The 19585-nt window shown below is 42.4% G+C and overlaps 1 protein-coding gene across 1 annotated transcript in view; it reads right to left on the bottom strand.

Moving 5' to 3' along the window:
• Positions 1 to 19585, bottom strand: part of PTPN23 (protein tyrosine phosphatase non-receptor type 23) — a 1983393-nt gene that overhangs the window by 287390 nt on the left and 1676418 nt on the right. The window contains exon 20 of the mRNA XM_044066015.1: positions 14539 to 17188. Within this exon, the coding sequence (XP_043921950.1) occupies positions 14539 to 17188 (2650 nt within the window). The remainder of the gene's footprint in view (positions 1 to 14538; positions 17189 to 19585) is intronic.

Here is a 19585-nt window from a genome sequence, read left to right as displayed (position 1 = left end):
CTGCACAGTAAAATTGGTCATCCTTTGTTAACGGCTTTAAGGTAGCTGATAAGGAGTGGCAGTGGTAACTACCTTATACTCTGGGCAGAAGGGGACATATCTAGTAAACCTGTGCCAGCCTTTCCCAGTTGTGTTTGTATAAATCAAACCTTGAAAAAGTGTGTGTGTCGGGTTCTTGGGCAGGGACACAAACCACTGGTTGGACAGAGAGGGTGCTGGAGGTCTTGGCTTGGTCACTCAAGCTAAGATCTCAACTCTATAGCTGTGCCAGTGGGGAGTCTTATTGGGGATGTGGAGGAAGAACCCCGGACTGACTGTTGTCTCTGTGTGCTCTTAAGGGAAACTGCACTTGATGCAGAGAGCTGCATCTGGAAATACTGTGTGTGTACCTGTTATCCTCCCAGTGAACCCCCACAGGTGCCAGTGGTGAGGACTGAGGTTCCTTGATTACTGGTCCAGTGGTGGATTGTCACAATTTACTGAAGTTTTAATGGGAAAACCTAAGCTTGTACAACCAGAGATGCAGTGTATTAGGAATAAAATGTATGTCACATTATCCTAGCATTGTGTTTAATTGTGCATTATATTGTCTTGGTATTACGTGATGCATTTCTGGGCATATATGGAACTAGTGCCTTCCTCATGAAATCTGGTACAACAGCTCAAATTAGCCATGTTCTTTTACTGAATTCCTTTATGCCAGCTGTGCTGTTATAAATATTTGTTGACTGTGGCTATCATAACCCAAAAGGCATACAATGCTTATGGTCAAAAACTAATAGCAGCAACAATGCTGTATTACTCTAGACCTACTTAACTAAATACAGCTGGATTTGTACTAATAATGTAACTCAGAACTTTATTTTTTTTTTAAGAATGCTTTGTGTCGATCCATGAATGTAATTTCACTTAAGTGGAGAAACAACCAACGGAATTAATTCCATCTCCCATATGGCTATAATCAATCATGTCTATTATTTTTGAATCTATATTCCAGTAACGACCTTTGCCCCTTGTCACCTCACTATTTAATACTCTAGAGATGTAGTATGAACTTTATTATGGTAACTCCATGTCTCTGCTCAGTTCCCTCCATTTTATATTTAACTTGCGTAAATATGTTTAATTATACTTTGTACAAATTGCTTTATTAGTTATATGACTTGAATATGACAAGATAATCTAACAAGTCTCCTTATCATTTAGTTATATCAAAATGAATACGTTTCTTTGTACTTGATTCTTATGACACCTTGCACATATTAAGATTAGTACTAGACACGAAAACTATTTCCAGTCTTCTAGCTTTGTATAATTTGTTTGAGATGAGCACAGCCTGTAACCAACTAAATATCCCTCTTACTATTTCATTTTTAGAACACCCTCCCACCTTTCTATCCTCTCTCTCCTTTCTCTCAACCATAGCTCTTTACCTTATACTCACCTGTTTAACTATTTAATAAGAGCTAAATGATTAAAAGTCAGTGTTTTAGGAAAGTTACACTATTTGTACCCTATTCGAACAGTGTTTTTTATTCTGGGACTATATGTTACTAAAAAAATATACATTAGAGACGCACCGTTCTTTGACTTGCGTTTTGATTCTCACACTAGATCTCTATTGACTACCATCCCACACTCTTCTGGGCTAAGCAGTTTTGTGATTAGGCACAGGGTTAAAGCAGGAAGAGAAGTGCTATTTGCCATCCTTATTAGAAGGTTGCCCTACTCCTGTTTATTCAAGACACCAACAGTTAAAGCCCACCCTCCCTAAACACTACTTGCAAATGAAACCTTACTATGTGGATAACTGACTCGTGGGAAAGTAAATGGGATCCAACTGGAAAAAAAAGAAAGTTGTTCCTCCATCTGATCTTTAAATCCAAAGCAAATCTAATTCTAATACAAGAGACACATATGCTACCTGAACAATGGAAGCATACTATGGGGAAAATGGATTAAGAGAATTATCGCCACTGGCAAAAAAATCTAAAAGTGTAGGGGTGGCAATCATTATTAAAAAAAAACTTCTTAGATGATATTATGCATTATGATTCAGACCCTGAGGGAAGATGGTGTTATACAACAGTAAAATGCCCCACCTCGATAAACCTGCATTACTGTTAAATATATATGCTCCTTGCACTACACAACAAGAATTCATTATGTCCATCTATAAGATTTTATCCCATTTCCCCTATTATTATATCATAGGAGGGGATTGGAATGCCATTCAAGACCCCATGTCAGATAGGACAAACATTAAAAATGCATACAATAGACATGGCACCATAGCCATCATGGAACTTAAAATGACTAACTTATTTGATCCATATGTCTTTCAATCTAAAAATACCCCAAAATACAAATTTACCTTTTATTCCCACTGCCACAAAGTTTGGTCCAGAATGGACTTTTTTATTTCAGGAATTTTAATAGGTTCATAGGTTCATACTAGGCTATCTGCCCTAGGGCATTTATAAGCCTAGCCAGAGTTGTGTGGCTTTCACCACCCCTTAGGTTGAAGAATACTATACCCATTAGTTTGCATTGCCTCTGTCCAGCAGTGATACAGAGATGATCCCCGGGGTAAACCTACGATCTCCCATCCACTGGTCAAGATTCCTCTTGAACAGAGCCAGCGAGGTGCTCTGTCTCACATGGACCGGGATTCTGTTCCACAGCATAGGGAGTCTCTGGGTGATGAATCTGTCCCTCCAGCACGTCCTATTTATATCCGTGTTGAGGTTAAATCTCTTGCTCTTGTGGCTCTGGTGGATTTGGATTTTTTGAGGTGGAGCATGTCCATTAATTCCGGGTTGGACATGGCCTTGTATGTCAGGCACAGGTCACCTCTGAGCAGACGGTATGCGACTGAATAGAGCTGGAGTTTCTTCAGTCGGGCAGCATATAGCATATTTTTGAGCCCTTTATCCTTTTGGTGAAGAACTTTTGGGGTCTTTCCAATTGCTGCAGGTGTCGGGTAAGATACATTCCGAATGGGGCATTGTACTCAATCATTGGTCTGATAAGTGAAGAGTACAGGGGAACAATGACCTCCCTTGATCTGGATGTGAATCCCTTCATAATCAGGTGGGCAATGTAGAAGGTCCTCCTAACCACTTTGGCAATGTGAGTGTCAAAAGAAAGGTTACTGTCAACATGGGTCCCCAGGTCCCTGATAACCTCTTCTGTGCTTAATGGATTGCCACCTATGTGGTAACTTGGGGTTACCTTGTTTTTACCAAAGGGTATGACTATACATTTTTTGGCGTTTAGCTTAAGGCCATGGCTCTGGCACCAGTTATCCGTTTCTATGAGACCTCTCTGAAGGATATCTGTGTCTGATGGATTTTCAACTATGGCGCCCAGTTTGCAGTCATCTGCAAACTTTGTCAGCCACAATCCTCCTATGTTTGCCTGCACTTCTGAAAAGTAGATGCCGAACAGGAGGGGGCCCAGGACTGAGCCCTGTGGGACACCGCTTGTGACCGGCTTGGAGTCTGACATGGCACCAACAACTCTAATCCTGTGGGTTCTGTCCTTGAGCCAGTTTGCAACCCATCTTGTGACATATGGGTTTAACATTTAAGCTGGTGAGCTTTTCTATGATACCCGAGTGGGGTATTGTGTCAAAAGCTTTTGCAAGGTCAAGGTAGGCTGTGTGAACTGCCTTACCCTCATCAATGGCCTTGGTGACGGTTTCAAAAAAGTCGACCAAGTTCAAGAGGCATGATCTGCCCTTGACAAAGCCGAATTGGGTAGGATCCAATGTCTGTAGGTCCCCTATGTCTTTATTTATGAGTTCCATTATGATCCTCTCCATAGCTTTGCAGACCAGGCTTGTTAAGCTTATGGGGCGGTAATTACCAGGGTCCGTAGAACCACCGCCTTTGTGGAGTGGGACCACAGTTGCCGTACGCCACTCTTTGGGTATGTATCCTGTGGTAAGGCTAAGATTAAACAGCAGCCTTATGTGTGGGTTTAGTTCCTCATTGAGTTTGTGTAGCACACAGCCGGGGACACCATCCGATCCTATTGATGCTGTGTTTTTAGCTTTAGAGAGAGCAGCTCTCACCTGGGCATTTGAGATGATTGGGAGGCTACACTCTGCTGGGATAGATATTTCTCCTTTTGGGGGGGAGGGGAGAAATTTTCACTGAACCTGTCTGCCAGTATTGTTTGCAATGTCTGTGGGTTCAGTGGTTTTTGTATCATTTTGGACTAATTCTGAGCATATCTGGGAGTTTCCACCCAGATTTCTAACATAGCTAAAGAAGGCCTTATGATTGTCTTTTGAGTCCTTGGCGATTTTTCTCTCAAAGTTGGCCTTGGATGATTTTATGAGTGATCGTAGTTTTTTTACTAGTATTGATCGGAGATGTCTTCCCTTTTAGGGATTTTGCTCTATCTTGCAGTAGCTTTCTCCTCTTGTTGTAAAGTTTGTTTATGGCTGGGGTCCACCAGATCGGGCGCTTGCCTTTGGTGGAAAGGGTCTTGATTTTATTTGGGATTGCTTGATCCATGCAATCCTGGAGGTGCTCGTAGAAAGCATTTGTAAGGGATTCAGCAGCGTGGGTTGTGGTTTCCAATGGCTCAGGGGCCTTGAAGGATACCACACCAGTCTTAAGAAGTGTGAAGTTGGCTTTGAGAATTTCTTCACTGTGGTCTTTTGTTGGGGGTGGGGCGGATGTGGATCTCCAGTGAGATTAGTTTATGGTCTGATCTCACCAATGAGGGATATACTTCCGGTGTGGAGCATTTTGTCCCCATGTTTGTGATGATCAGGTCTAGTATATTTTCACCTCTTGTGGGAATGGTGACAAGTTGTTCCATAGCATTTGAGTTTATGAACTCCAGGAACCTTTGGGCTAGGGTATTGGGGCTTGAGTAATGTCCCCAGTCTATGTTTGGGTAGTTGAAGTCACCCAATATGATGGTGTTTGGAGAGACATTTATACTCTCCAGTGTCTTCAGGAAGGCTGTGTGGGGTTCCTGAGTTTGAGAGGGTGGCCTGTAACATGCTACAAACTGTAGAGCAGTTTTGCCTATGGTTAATTGCACCTGAATGGTCTCTGATGCTTCGTGAGTTGCCACCAGCCTGGAGGTGTGGGTATCCTTGATGAATATGGATACACCCCCTCCTTTTGTGGTACGGTCCGGGTTTTGGGACCTTTAATAACTCCTTCCATATACAGCCTATATTTTTTCTGACCATTCCAAGACTATGCTTACTGTTAACTGGCTCAAGAACATTAAGATTTGTATTAGGAGACACAACTGGACACTGAACCCTAATCTATTATTAAAAAAGAGATGTGATACGAGAAATTGATGCAATTTTGGAAAGATTTCTAGCCAGGCTTGATCTTAACCAGTTACACTTTGACACTCACTGGTCCTCTATAAAATCCTTAGAGAGACTTTTGTTAATAAAGCTTCTTATTACAAGAAAAAATACCTTGTTAAAGAATCTTCAATTAAAAATAAAATCACCAAACTGGCGATAGAACTACATTCAAACTTCAACCAGGAAACAGAAAAACAAATAATCTATCTTCGGAAAGAAAGCACAGTTGTGTACACATACCATAAATGTAGATGTTCGAGTGTATTCACTGTTGCAGTCATCACACTTGGGTTATCCTGCCAGGGGTAGCCCTCATTGGCCATTACACATCAGATTTTGTAGCCCCAACTGTCAGGAGCCCCAAATAGGGAGCTAGGTTATGATGGAATAACACAACCAGTAGAAAGTAAATGTCAAAAATTATCTGTAAGGAGACAGGAAGAGAGAGAGAGAGAGAAGGGGGATGGAGGGTGGGAAACCAGGACTACAACAGTGAATACACTCGAACATCTACATTTATGGTAAGTGTACACAACTGTACTATGTTCATGTTTCACTGTTGCAGTCATTGCACTTGGGTTGATTCCCAAAGCTGAAGAAAAGGGTGGAGGCAGTCAAGAAGACGTGGGGGCTGGCTAGAATGCTCTGCAAGACTGCGGTGGCAAAGCCTGCCCTGGATTTGGAGAAGATAGGCAGGTCCTAATGCTTGGTGAAGGTATGTGCAGAAACCCATGTTGCAGCCTCCAGGATGTCCCTGGTGGGGACCCCTCTGAGAAAGCTGCAGTGGTGAAGGTTGCCCTGGTGGAATGCGTCCTGACTCCCTTTAGGGGCGGTTTCCTGTGCTGTGTGTAGCAGAAATGGATGTGGTGTGCTATGCGTTTGGAGATTATTTGGATATGGCCTTTCCCTCTACCCCTTCTGCAAAGCCGTCTAGCAATTGGTCAGTTTTTCTAAAAGATCTAACCCTATCCAGAAAGAATCTGAGCTGTCTGTGTACAACCAGAGAGTGCCCTTGTTTTGTGGGTTAGGGAAAAAGGTGGGTAAATTAATGGATTGGTTGAGAGCAACACTGCACATCCTGTCAGCATGGAAAATGATGAAGGGCTCTACAGCAATGAGTGCTTGTAGCTCTGAAACACTTCTAGCTGAATTGATGGCCAGAAGCAAGGCTGTTTTCCAAGAGAGGAATTTTAACTCTGCTGAAGCTGCAGGCTCGAAGTGGGGTAGGGTGAGCTTTTCCAAAACAAAGTTAAGGTCCCAAGCTGGGGTGGGAGCTCTTCTTTGTGGCCTTAAGTTGTTAGCCCCACTTAGGAACTGTTTGATGAGAGGGTGTGAGAAGAGAGGTGGTTCTGTGCTGTAATGAGCAGAGATGGCAGAAACATGAATTTTAATAGAAGAGAAGGACAGACCTCTGTGTAGTAGGTCTGCTAGGTAATCCAGGATTAGAGGTAGGGAGAGCTGTGTTGTTTCAGCTCCCTTAGCCTGGATCCAGGTGCAAAACCTTTTCTACTTGTCAGCATAGGATTTCCTAGTGCTGGGGCATCTGGCCTCACGTATAACATCCAGGACTTGTTTGCTTAGGCTGGCAGCTGGAGGAGAGGTCAGGGAATACACCAGGCTGCCAGGTTCAGGGTCTGCAATTGTGGATGAATGAATTCTCCATTTTTCTAGGTCAGGAGTGTTGGGATCTGAGGTAGGTGCCATGGTGGCAGGGGTGACAGGCTGCAAAGCAGTGGGTACCAGTGCTGGCGTGGCCAGTCTGTGGCAATCAAGATTGTCCTTGGTTTTTCCTCCCTTATTTTGAGCAGTACCCTTGAAATGAGTGGTAGAGGGGGGGAAATGCATATATCGAGAGGTTTACCCATTGGAAGGATAGAGCATCCATTTTCCAGGCCTTGCTGTGAGGTTCCCTGGTCCAGAATCTGCTGAGATGATGATTGGAGTGGGAGGTAAAGAGGTCCACCTTCGGGATGCCCCATTTCTAGGTTACAAGGTTGAAGGTTCTGTGGGCTAGCTGCCACTCGTGTGGGTCTAGCAGGTTTCTGTTTAAGTTGTCTGCCAGAGAGTTTAGGGAGCCTGGCAGGAATTGTGCTAGCAGGTGTATCTGCATGGCTGAAGGTGTGTGCTAAAGGGTCATGCCGAGCCTTCAGAGAGGATAAGAGTGAGTCCCTCCCTGCTTGTTGATATACCACATCACTGTGGTGTTGTGCATTTTGATCACTAGAGGCCCCAGGGAAAGTAGGGATCTGAAAGCTGTCAGGGCGTGCTGAACAGCTAGCATCTCTTTTTGGTTGATGTGCAGATGTATTTGATTTGGGCTCCAATGGCCCTGAATGCACCTGCTGTCCAGGTGTGCACCCCAAGCATAGTCTGATGCATCTGTGGTGAGAGTCTGGGTGGCATGGGGTTGTGAAAAGGGAAGTCCCTTATTGTGGTTGCATGCTGCTGCCCACCAAAGAAAATCTTTCCTTAGACAGGGTATCATAGGTATGACAGTTTCCAGGTCTTGAGAGTGTTGACACCAAAGGCTTTTTAGGTACCACTGTAGTTTCCTCATATGCAGTCTGGCATATGGAATGAGTAGAATGCAGGAGGCCATGAACCCTAGAGCTTGCAGGGACATTCCTTGCTGATAACTGGGTTCTGGTGGCTAGTTGAGACAAGTAGCCTGTCAGGTAGGCTTGTTTTTCTGGAGTAAGGAATGCCATCTGGGATGTTGTGTCCAGCCTTGTTCCCAGGAATACAATTTTTTGTGTGGGGACTAGTTTTGATTTCTTTTCATTGATAGTATACCCCAGGGAGGTCAGTAGGTCTTTTACAATGGTCAGGTGCTGCAACAGCTTTTCCTGACTGTCTGCCTGAATCAGGAAATCGTCTAAGTAGGGGTAAATTTGAATATTTCTTTGTCTGCAACGAGCAATGGCAGGAGCCAGGCATTTTTTGAAAATTCTGGGAGCAGTGGATAAGCCAAAGGGAAGCACAGAGAACCTGAAACGTAGATATTTCCTGCAAGATTCCCTGACTGAGATGTGTAGGTAGGCCTCTTTTAGGTCTAGGGTGGCTAACCAAGCATCCTTGGAAAGCATAGGAAGAAGCTGCTGGAGGGTGAGCATTTTGAATTTTGGTATCACCAGAAAAGTGTTTAGAATGGATAGATCGAGGACTGGGTGCTAGGTGCCCTCTTTTCTGGGTACCAGGAAGAGTCTGGAGTAGAAACCTTGGCTTATCTGGTCTGTAGGAACATGCTGTATTGCCCTCATGGAGAGCAGGGAATAGACTTGCTTTTTGGCCTCTGCCCACTGGTTTGGAGGAAGATCGGGGAACCCTTTTGGGGTTGGCAGAGTGTGGAAATAAAATTTGTATCCCTGGACACTCTGTTGAGGACCTATCGGTCATTGGTAACAGAGGCCCAGTTGTTTGCATGGAAGGAGAGTTTTCCTCCTAGGGGCACAAGCAGGTGGGCAGAGATAAGGGGTGGAGGTGTAAAGTCATTGTGAGTTCTTACCACAAGGGGGTGGCTTAGCACTCCCTGTTTTTGAAGAGGAGGAACTCCATTGCTTAGATCTCTGGATTCCCTGGGACTGCTGTCTGGGGGGGGGGGGGTCTGCTTCCCCTGGGTCTTGGCGGAGCTGGCCTGGTGGGAGCCAGAAAGGACCAGTGCTTGGAGGGGAAATGCCTACTGAACCTCAGAGGCTGGACCTGTAAAAAGTCTTTAACTGTCTGCATAGATTTAGCTTTTTCTTCCATCTTTTTAAGACCTCTTCTGCCTTGGTGCCAAACAAATTGTCTTTGTTCAATGGTGCGTCCAATAACTTTGATTTGACATGGTGTGACAAGGTCTGTTCCTTAAGTCAAGCATGCCTTCTAAGGACAGAACCAGTTACTGCTGCCCTACAAGATGCTTCTAGGGCATCAAAGCCACATTGCAAGGTGTGCTTAGTAACATGGCTTGCAGAATGCATAAGCTGTTGTAATTCTTTATTTTCTGCACAAGCAAGAAAGGAAGATTTTTTTTGTTTGAGGACTTCCATGGTATGCTACTGATATTTCAGCATGTGGAACTGAAAATTTAGTGCTCTAATAGTTGCAGAGGTGTATACTTTTTTACCCCATCTGTCTAAAGCTTGGGAATCCTTGTCTGAGGGGGTGGGATTCTTAGCTCAGGTTGCTTTAATTCCTTTAGGTCCTTAGGAGATGACCTCTGGGTCAGCAGAAGGATTTTTGAAAAGGAATTTGTGAGAGTCAGGGACTCTGTAGTAGCTGTCAGGTTTCCTGGGAGCAGGAGGAAGGGTGTCAAGAGTCAAACTGGATTCCATAAAATCATCATCCACAACATCCAGGACAGGAAAGGTCTGTGCTGTGGTAAATGTAAGAATTCCCTGAGTCTCTTTTTTGACTGAGGATAGTCCTGACATTCCGATTGGAAATGCTCCCATAAACTATATAGGGTTTCACCAAATGAAAAATCCTCGGGAGGAGAGGCAGAAGGAATGTATTCTGCTGCATCAGAATCCTCATAAGCAGAGAGGGGTTGCATGTCTTCATATTCAAAAACCTCAGAGTCATGGGACTCCTGTTCAGATAAAACTACTGGGGACAAGTCTCTTTTTCTTTTGAAAGGGGTAGGCTGGTTTCCCCTAATAAGCATAATAAGGTCTTCTGCCATTTTAAGCATTTGAGATTGAGGCATGGAAGTAGCTGCCTGAGCTTGGGTCATCATTTTTTAGGCATAGTTCGTACCCTGGATCTTAGAAACTTGGTAGTTTTAGAAAGAACTGAACATGTGAAAGAAGTTGCCTGTTTGTGTCAAGTATCGGTAAAGTGAATAACCTCCTCGGAAGCTGGTGCCTGCTCAGTGGCTCCGGACCCATCCAAGGTAGAGACATCCGCAGGATCCTTAGTTGAAGAAGAGTCTCGCGGCATACTGGACTCCAAACGGGTCTCGGCAGCGGCCTGCAAATCCACAGAAGCGGGAATCAGGGGTTGTGAAAGTGCCTCACTGAGTACCAGAGAACTGACAACTAGTTTAATGGAAGCATCCTTGGCAGTTGTGGACCTGTGCGATCTGCCTCTGTCTTTATCCTTACGTTTTTTCGGAAGATCGGTAGTCGGATGGCTTACAGAAGCCATATCGGAATATGGGGACTAAGAGTGAAAATATTTAGCTACAATAAGGGCCTGACGACGTATAGTTCTGGCATTGAACAAAGCACAAAAGCGACAGCAAGGGACATCGTGGTCTGGGCCTAAACAGGTGACGCAATAAGAATGGAAGTCTCGGTGTGGTATTTGCTTTCCACAGGCGAGACAATTATTAACTTTTTCTGACATCGGTTAGAACAAGAAAAAAGGATCCTCAACGGGGTACTTAGTTTTAGAAGACTTCAACTTCAGTTCGGAAATGTAAACTCAGGTAGCGGCCGACCTGCACTCATGCGAACTGCTTCTGCTTCAGGCTCCTCAGCAAGAAAGACTGATGTAATGGCATCGGCTGCCAGATTTTATACCACTGACTACCTGACATCAGTCCTGGAGTGACAGCAACCCACGAAGAAATACTAATCCTCTGGTATTCGGGCTGACTGAGGGCTACCCCTGGCAGGATAACCCAAATGTGATGACTCCAACAGTGAAACACGAAGAACATCTATATTTACTAAATGCGAAACACCTATCCTTCCAAGAAATAAAGACCCTTGTGAATTATTCTGAGTGGTCACAAATGCCATTCAAGTTCTTGGCAAGGCTAATAAACCAGAGGAAACTTTCCCCTCTCATAACGGCGATACCATTTCTAGATTAGACCTACTACTCTAGTCAAGGCACAGTCCACCTATTTGAGAACATATATTCCCATTCTTATAGTGCCTCTAAACTTCCTTTAAGGGAACAAGAATTATACCACTTCCTAAATCAATTGAATTTCTCGAAACTCAAACAAATACAGCAAGACCTCCTTAACATCCCCTATTACTCAACAAGAAATAATTACGACAATAAATAACCTTTAACTGAACAAAGCTCCTGGACCAGATGGTCTCACCGCAGAATGTTATAAAACCTTCAGCCAGAAAATTTCAAACATTCTCCTACTTTTACTTAATTATATTAAAGCACCTGAATGCTTCTAAAACAATTTTCATCTCCAAAGAAAACTCTGATCCCAAAAATCCATGGTACTATAGACCTATTTCTCTGATTAACCTGGATATTAAAATCTTTGCTTCAATTTTGACTCAAATCTATTATTCCTCACATTGTATGACCTGACCCATCTGGATTCATACAGTACAGGCAAACATTTGACCGCACACACACACTAGATACCATGATAACATTATCTAATCAAAATCACACTCCATTATTCTCCCTGGTAATTGATGCTTCCAAAGCCTTTGGCAGACGTAACGTCAATTTCCTATTTTCAATTTTATCCCATTTTGGCATACCTCTAGATTCTATCCAAGCCATTAAAACGTGTTTTTCCAACGCCCATACTATTCTACAAATTAATTAATGCACCCTCTCTCAGACTGATATTAAGAATGGAGCAAGACAAGGTTGTCCAATGTTCCCCTACTTGTTTAATTTATATATTGAACCTCTATACTTACTTCTCACACAGAAAACTTTTCACCATACATTCGTTCTCTACAATACTAAAATTGCAGACTGCCTGACTTGCTTGGATTACTTTCGAATACTTAGTAATGCTGTAGAATTATATATTTTCTATTATTACTTTTTGACTTGACGAGTTTACGTTCGCTACTTCTACTACTATTGTCTGATCTGATTAATATACAGTGATTAACTAGAAATATATGGACTGAAAATCTTCCACACAGAGAAGTTTCTTACACTGTTTTGTTTTTAGACCCACTACACTTTAGTGGTTGTTTTGAGACTTCGGGGATACCATGAAGATTACTTGTTCTTTATCCACATTTGCAAATGACCTAAACCTGTACTTCACACTACCCAACTCTGACATACAGAAAATCTTGAACTCTATCGACACCTTCTTGAAATTCTGAAATTACAAACTAAACCTAGGAGAATTCTCAATTTTCCTAATTAATCCTGCTTGCCAACTACCCATCTACTCATTACCAACAAGAATTAAAATAAATCAATCCCTGCAATACCTAGGAATATCCTTTCAACAAGACCCCAAACAGTTCTATCAAAACAATATCCCAAACTCTGGACAACCTTACAAAAAGACTTTACTAGATGGAATAAACTCCAACCTTCATTTCTTGCAAAGATGGCTATTATTAAAATGAACATCCTACCAAGAATACTTTATGTACTAAATGCTTCCAATATAATACTGTATAACAATTTTTTTCAAAACATTACATTCCTCTCTATCTAAATTCTTATGGTCTCCTAAATCAATCAGAATCGCCTACAAAAACCTGACATATCCCAAAGATAAAGGAGGCTTCAGTCTCCCTGACTTCAAACTATATTACAACATAATTAACTGAGAATACTAGCAATCTCTGATTACAATCCAAACAAAAAAAACTTGGTCTCCAACCTGGATAAAACTACTTTATAATATTGTCAAAACATTTAACTTTTATCCTAAAACCATAAACTACACGCATCTCTAAAGCATAAAATAATCACCTTACAAAAACTTTTTGAATCATTAATCATGTCCTGCTCCTTTAACACTTTACAACCACTACATCTTAACTCAAATTTTAGACTAAATAATAAAATGCTTAACCTGTACAGCTACCCTCTCCTTAAAGGAAAACGTTTACTAGACATTCCCTTTAAAAAAAATAAATAAATCTGTTACTGAGATAAGACTGACTATGAACCTCCCTAGAAGTTATACCATTATTCTAAGACAAATTAGGGAACTGTATACAAAAACTTTGGAAGACCCCCAATCTAGTCTTGAGATAAAAACACTTGTAAAACTATATGGACTCTACTTTCATTGAGGAAAAAATGACTTCAAACGCGTACAAATTTATTTTCATGATTAGATCTCAAAAATGATATGATCTTCTTGAAATACTGGAATGAACTAGATCCATCAACCTCAACCAACCAAATAACCCATTCTATTCAAGTAACTTCAAAATTTATCACCTTTAAAGACTTAATTATACTCAGCTTATGCTATTAAAACAAAGCTTACCTCACTCCAACTCTACTAAACAAAATTTACCCCACAACGTCCCCTCTCTGCTCTTACTGTGACAACCAAAAGGCTGATGATCTACATATTTTTGGAGCTGTAAATGCTCTTACAAACTCTGGTGTTCACTAAAGAGTTCAACTGGAAAAAATCTTATCTTGGAAATTTACTATGTTACATATTCTCCCTCCTGGGTTGTCAAAATTACAAACACGCATTTTAATTGCACTTTTTACCCTAATCAAATTCTATACTACCCTGAACTGGAAAGACAGATCCCTACTTTCATGACTGGATTAAAACAGATGGCTATTAAATATTTAATGGCACACAAATACTTAATGTTTAGTCAAAAATTACAATCACACTTTATTGGATATTGGGATATGCTTTTCGTCCTCATTCTCTAGTAATGACAATTACCTGCTTTTAGGTTATTGGAGATGCACTTCTAACGTATTTATGTTAAGTATACTATCCTCCTTCTTTCATTATCTTTCCAATATTTGGGCTTACCAACCTTTATTCTGTTTTCCCTCTTCTTCAATGCTTGGATTTACCCAATTAAACCAAAACAAATTTCGAACTTTCTTAAATGGGCAAATAGCATGCTTGTACATAGTTATTTGTAGTGCACATTACTGTTTTTTTATGTGTTTATTGAACAACTGCCTTCATTGTGAAGTTTATGTTATTTTGCGTTTTAAGTTTGGAAAATTAAAATACAATAAAGAGATTTCAAAAAAAAAACTGTAAATAAACTACAGCTTGAAGTCTGATTTGTAGAACCTCATTTTGCATGTAGTGCGTCTTACTAAACAATTTAACCAAGCCAGTCTGTGAAAACTGGTATATAAAAATAAACATTTTCATTTCAAATTTCCAAATTGTTGGAAATAACATATTCAGGTACTACAACTGACAATTATTTGGACCATTATGTATCTATAAATTGCAGAAATCTGAAATAAAAGAAATATACACAATAATGACTCAACTATCAACAAAAGCAGTGACTCACCTTTTCCAGCTCTTGCTCAGAGACCAGCATAACTATCAGAGATACTTTCTGCTCATAAACCATCAACCAGAAATCCGAAGCAGTTCCACTCAGTGGGGCTTGAGTTACAATCACTGTAGGACAGTATGAAGACAGGTCCTCAATTTTACTGGCATTGATATAATCATCCTTTCCAGACTGAAGGACTATTCTGTTTTTATCATATGGCATGATATCCTGGTGACGATTCTTCATAGTGTAGCAGCGAGCAATGGCAATTGACAACTGTCTAGCATCCTTCTCCTGAGAATCTTGAAGTTCCTTCCATTTGCAGTCCAGTTCAGTTAAAGTTCCAGATACTGGCTTATCTAGAGCCTCTACAACACCTCTGAATCTGACTAATTCAGAGAGTAGCTTTGTTATGTGCTCAGGCTTCTCATAAGGGTCATTTTCAATAAGCTGGATCATTTTCGGTTTTTGTCCATCTTTAGCATCAGCTTTTGTGGGTTGTAAAAGAGGTTGACTAACAGATGTTTTTGATCCTCCATGCTGACTTTCAGGACTTGAAGACAAAAGATCATCTGTAGAAGAATTTGATCGGGAAAATGTGGCATCAGTAGAAGTCTGATTTATAGACCCAGCAACAGGAGTTAATGATGATGGAGGTCTTTGCGGCAATGATGTAGGAGCAGTCCCTGAGGACTGCATCAGTGCTGGAGAGGGCAGGACCATAGGTGGCTGTGGAGAAGGAGAAGGTGAAGGCATACTTGGTCCAGATCCTATAACACTGGCTTGCATCTGGCTCAATGCTGGACTAGAAGGAGGTGGAGCATGGACAGGAGCTGGCTGACCAGTTGCCGTGCTTGGAAGTGCTCCCAATGCCACCTGCTGTCCAGGTAGTATTTGGTTAAGTAAAGCTGGCTGGGTCCCTGGATGTATGGCAGATGATCCAGGACCAAAAGGCACTGAAGAAACTGTTTGACCTGCTGATCCTGGTGGAGCAGGTGGAAGTCCAGCAGATGGAGGATGCATATGAACCTGCTGAGTTGATGCAATTATTGTATGAGGAATATTATGGCCTGGCTGGGAACTACTGCTAGTAACAGAACTAGGAAAACTAAGTATACCAGGCTGAGCGGGAAGTCCTTGTTGAGGCAACTTCTCCTGTGCTGAATGCTGATAAAGATGTGGCCTTATCTGAGTTTGAATTTGTGGCTGACATGGGGTCTGTGGTAGTAGCTGAGGTTGAACAGGGTGTCCAGTAAAAGGAGTTTGCATGTGAGGCACTACCTGTTGTGGAATCTGAGATTTTATTTGGGGCTGAAAGGAAGCTGAATGCTGTAGTTGAGGTTGAGAATGATGCTGCATTTGTGGCCTTGACTGAGGAGTAAATGGAGGTTGTTGTGGGTATTGCTGTTGAGGCCGAACTGGTCTCATATGAATGTCTACTACAGGATGAAGTTGAGGTGCTTGCTGAAACATCTGTGTGGGAGGTCCTGCAGTGGGGAACTGTGGCAGGGACTGTGGGCCAAACTGCTGAACTCCACTCTGTGGATATGTATAATGACTTGCTTGTCCCATATGTGGCCCTGCTGGCAATCCATATCCACTCTGTTGAGGAAGTGGTCCTGGCTGTTGATTTAGCATTGGTCTTACAGGTCCTCCCATTGCATGAGAAGTAGGGGTATAGCTTGATATGGGACCCTGTATACTGTCAACTGTTGTAGTTGATGGTCTTGCACTTTGTGGATGCTGTAAAACTTCTGAACTACCATGCATTACACCACTTAAGTGGGCTGATCCAGGTAGACATACAGCTACCGGTCTGACAGTGGAGACCCCCGGTGGTATCCCTGGCAGTGTTCCAGATGAAGGGATCGGATGACCAGTTCTATATGACATATCTTGATCACAAGTACTAAACGGAAGTGAAGCTGAAGGAGCAGAAGAAACAGATGCTGGTATGTGATGTGGTGATGTCTTCTGTGGAGCCAAAGAGACACCTGAAAATCCAGGCTGCAAAGGAATCTGGCCAGCATTTGAAGCTGGCCCTCTTATTAAACCAATGCCAGCATATACTTGAGCACCAGATGTTGGCATTTGACCAGAGTTCTGGGGTGATATTCCTGGTTGGGAAGCTGATGGTTGCATCATCTGTAAAGGTATACTAGGTGCACCACTCACGTTTAAAGGACCACCATGGCTTATAACTGGAAAGGGGACCTGATGAGAAACACCTGGGACTCCAGATGATGAAGACATTCCACTAGCTGCAAAAGAAGGAACATGTCCAGGTAAAGAAACAGGACCATTAAAATGGGATGAACTAAAAGATGGTACAGGCTGATTTTGACTTGGGAGATACTGTGCAGGCCCCATTATCCTTGCTCCTGCAAATGTTTCAGAAACATGGGGTAGTCCTCCTGGAAAGGACATGCGTGGATCAACTGGAAATGGTCTAACATTCTCCATAGGTAGCCTACTTAACTGTGCTAGGGCACCTGGTGGTAGACTTCTCAGTTCTTCAGGAAAGTCACTAAGTGCAAGAGCACTGAATTGATGCATATCAAGTTCATCCAAGTTGGCGGGCTCCAAGTCTACTTCAGAAGCTTTTTTCTGTAATGGTGGCTTAGGAGCTGTTGGTCTAGGTGGAGGCCTCTTCTTCATCTCTCTGCAAGGGAATGTAAGTACATGGTAAGAGCAGAGAAAATTAATTTGCATGTTTAAAAGCATTCAACTACATATCTTCTGGTGCAGAATCACACTACTTAATTCCATGCACTAATTAAACAACAGACATTATGTGCACATGGGTTCTACATGTGGTTTACTATAAATATGGAAGATATTCAGCAGGAAGAAATGGAGTGCTTCATTTTTAGCCTTTTAATAACTTCATCTTGACTGTAATACATTAGACAGGCAAATCATTAAATGAAATTGTACCTGCAAACACTAAGACATGTTCATTTCTTGGACTTGCTACAAAGACAAATGGAGAACTGGCATTTCAAGAGTCAGCAGGACAACAAACTGATGTAGCAAGAATAAACAGCTACCTAGGAAATGCCTGTTCTGTTACCTCTTGCTTCATTTTATATAAAATACTAAAATCAAGTTACTGATTACCTTATCCAGGACCAAAAAGAAACAGATGACTAACCTAAGTAAATATTCAAAATAAAAAAAAATACAAGTGCTGACATAATTAGGTAATCACTGAAATGGTCATCTGCAGATGGTAACAGCTGGGAACACCTTGATGATGTGCTTGTCTTTTGGCAAAACTATTTTATTCTCTAGCTCTGAAATGATGCTTCCATGTCAAGTAATGACAGCAAGATGGGCTGCATGACCTCTACCCAGTTTCATCCTCATGGGACAAGAACCAAATGTAACTGAAAGACAGAAATAAGTGGAAAATAATGCAAGATTACAACCTGTTAAATTTAGAAGGTACTAAACACTTGAAGTGGATTGAAGGGGCTTGTCCAGCCACAGGAAGTGGTCTGTAGAAAAATACACAACTGATGCAGATGACCCTCTAAGATCATCAACTGATACTGATATACCAATCACTTACAAATATGATACATAATGCTTTGAAGGGTCCCATGCACTGGGTAAAAGCTAGCAGGAATCTTAAACAAGGTGAGAAACGTCCCAGGTTGTCAGGAGTTGGGTAAATTAAAGACAGGCACAAAATGCCAAAGCCTGAGGCAGAGGTGCCAAAGAAAGGTCATCTCATTGAGTGAAGGCCCAGACAAAAACATTTGGGAAAGCTAAACACCAGAAACCAAGATTCCACATTCTCAACACTACTCAAGAAGAGGGAGACTGTAAAAGCTGCATGTCAGGCGCCAAGATCCATAATGTCATAAGAAAGCTAACGTCCCTTAAATGAAACAAGTATGACTATGACCTACCGGTGACCCATGTGGGAGTAAATGACCTGAGGCACTCCACCCAGATGGGCATGAAAGAAAGTGCAGTTGTGTACACTTACCATAAATGTAGATGTTTGAGTGTATTCACTGTTGCAGTCATCACTTGTGGGTTATCCCTGCTGGGTAGCCATCGGCCGGCCAGAATACCAGAGTAAAGTTTCTCCCTCCTGCATCGGCTGAGGTCGCCTGGGACTGACCTCATGTCATCAGTTGTATAAGCAGGGCAGCCAATGCCATTACATCAGTTTTTCTTGCCCTAACCTAAAGCCCTGTCCAGAAGGCCTGAGGAAAGCCAACCTGGTGGATGCCCACAGGCATATATAGGTGTGAATGGATTTGAGAGAGACAGAAGAATAGGGGGAAGGAGAGAGGGAAAACAGGACTGCAACAGTGAATACACTCGAACATCTACATTTATGGTAAGTGTACACAACTGTACTATGTTCTCCGTGTTTCAACCGTTGCAGTCATGACTTGTGGGAAGATTCCCAAAGCTGAAGGAAGGGTGAATGGAACAAGGGAAGAAATAATAGAACAGGCTGGACTGCTATAAGTAGGGCCTAGCATGCCCTGCAGAACCGAAGAGGCAAGTGGTAGTGTCAGGTGAAGGTGTGGATGGAAGTCCAAGTGGCAGCCACTAGAATGTCCTTTGTAGGGACCCCTCTTAGGAAAGCAGTGGATGTAGATGCTGCCTAGTGGAATGGGTTCAAACAGTCTTGGGTGGAATTTTCCCATGGAAGTGGTAGCAGAATTGGATACAGTGTGATATCCATTTAGAAATGGTTTGCTTGGAAATATTTTCCCCTCTGCTAGCAGGAGTATTTGCATGGCTGAGGCCGTGTGCCAAAGGGTCATGGCGAGCCTGCAGAGAGGATAAGAGGAGTCCCTCCCTGCTTGTTGATATACCACATTACTGTGGTGTCTGTTTTGATCTCTAGAGACCCCGCGGAGAGTAAGGGTCTGAAAGCTGCCAGGGCATGCTGTACAGCTAGCATCTCTTTTTGGTTGATGTGCAAATGTATTTGATTTGGGTTCCAGTGGCCCTGAATGCACTTGCCATCCGTGTGCACCCCAGGTATAGTCTGATGAGTCTGTGGTGAGGGCCTAGGAGGCATGGGGTT

This window comes from Protopterus annectens, chromosome 3.part0 (genome assembly GCF_019279795.1).
Source record: "Protopterus annectens isolate FY-2018-M chromosome 3.part0, PAN1.0, whole genome shotgun sequence".
NCBI classification, from domain to species: domain Eukaryota; kingdom Metazoa; phylum Chordata; order Ceratodontiformes; family Protopteridae; genus Protopterus; species Protopterus annectens.
This window is presented reverse-complemented; position numbering and strand designations above follow the sequence as displayed.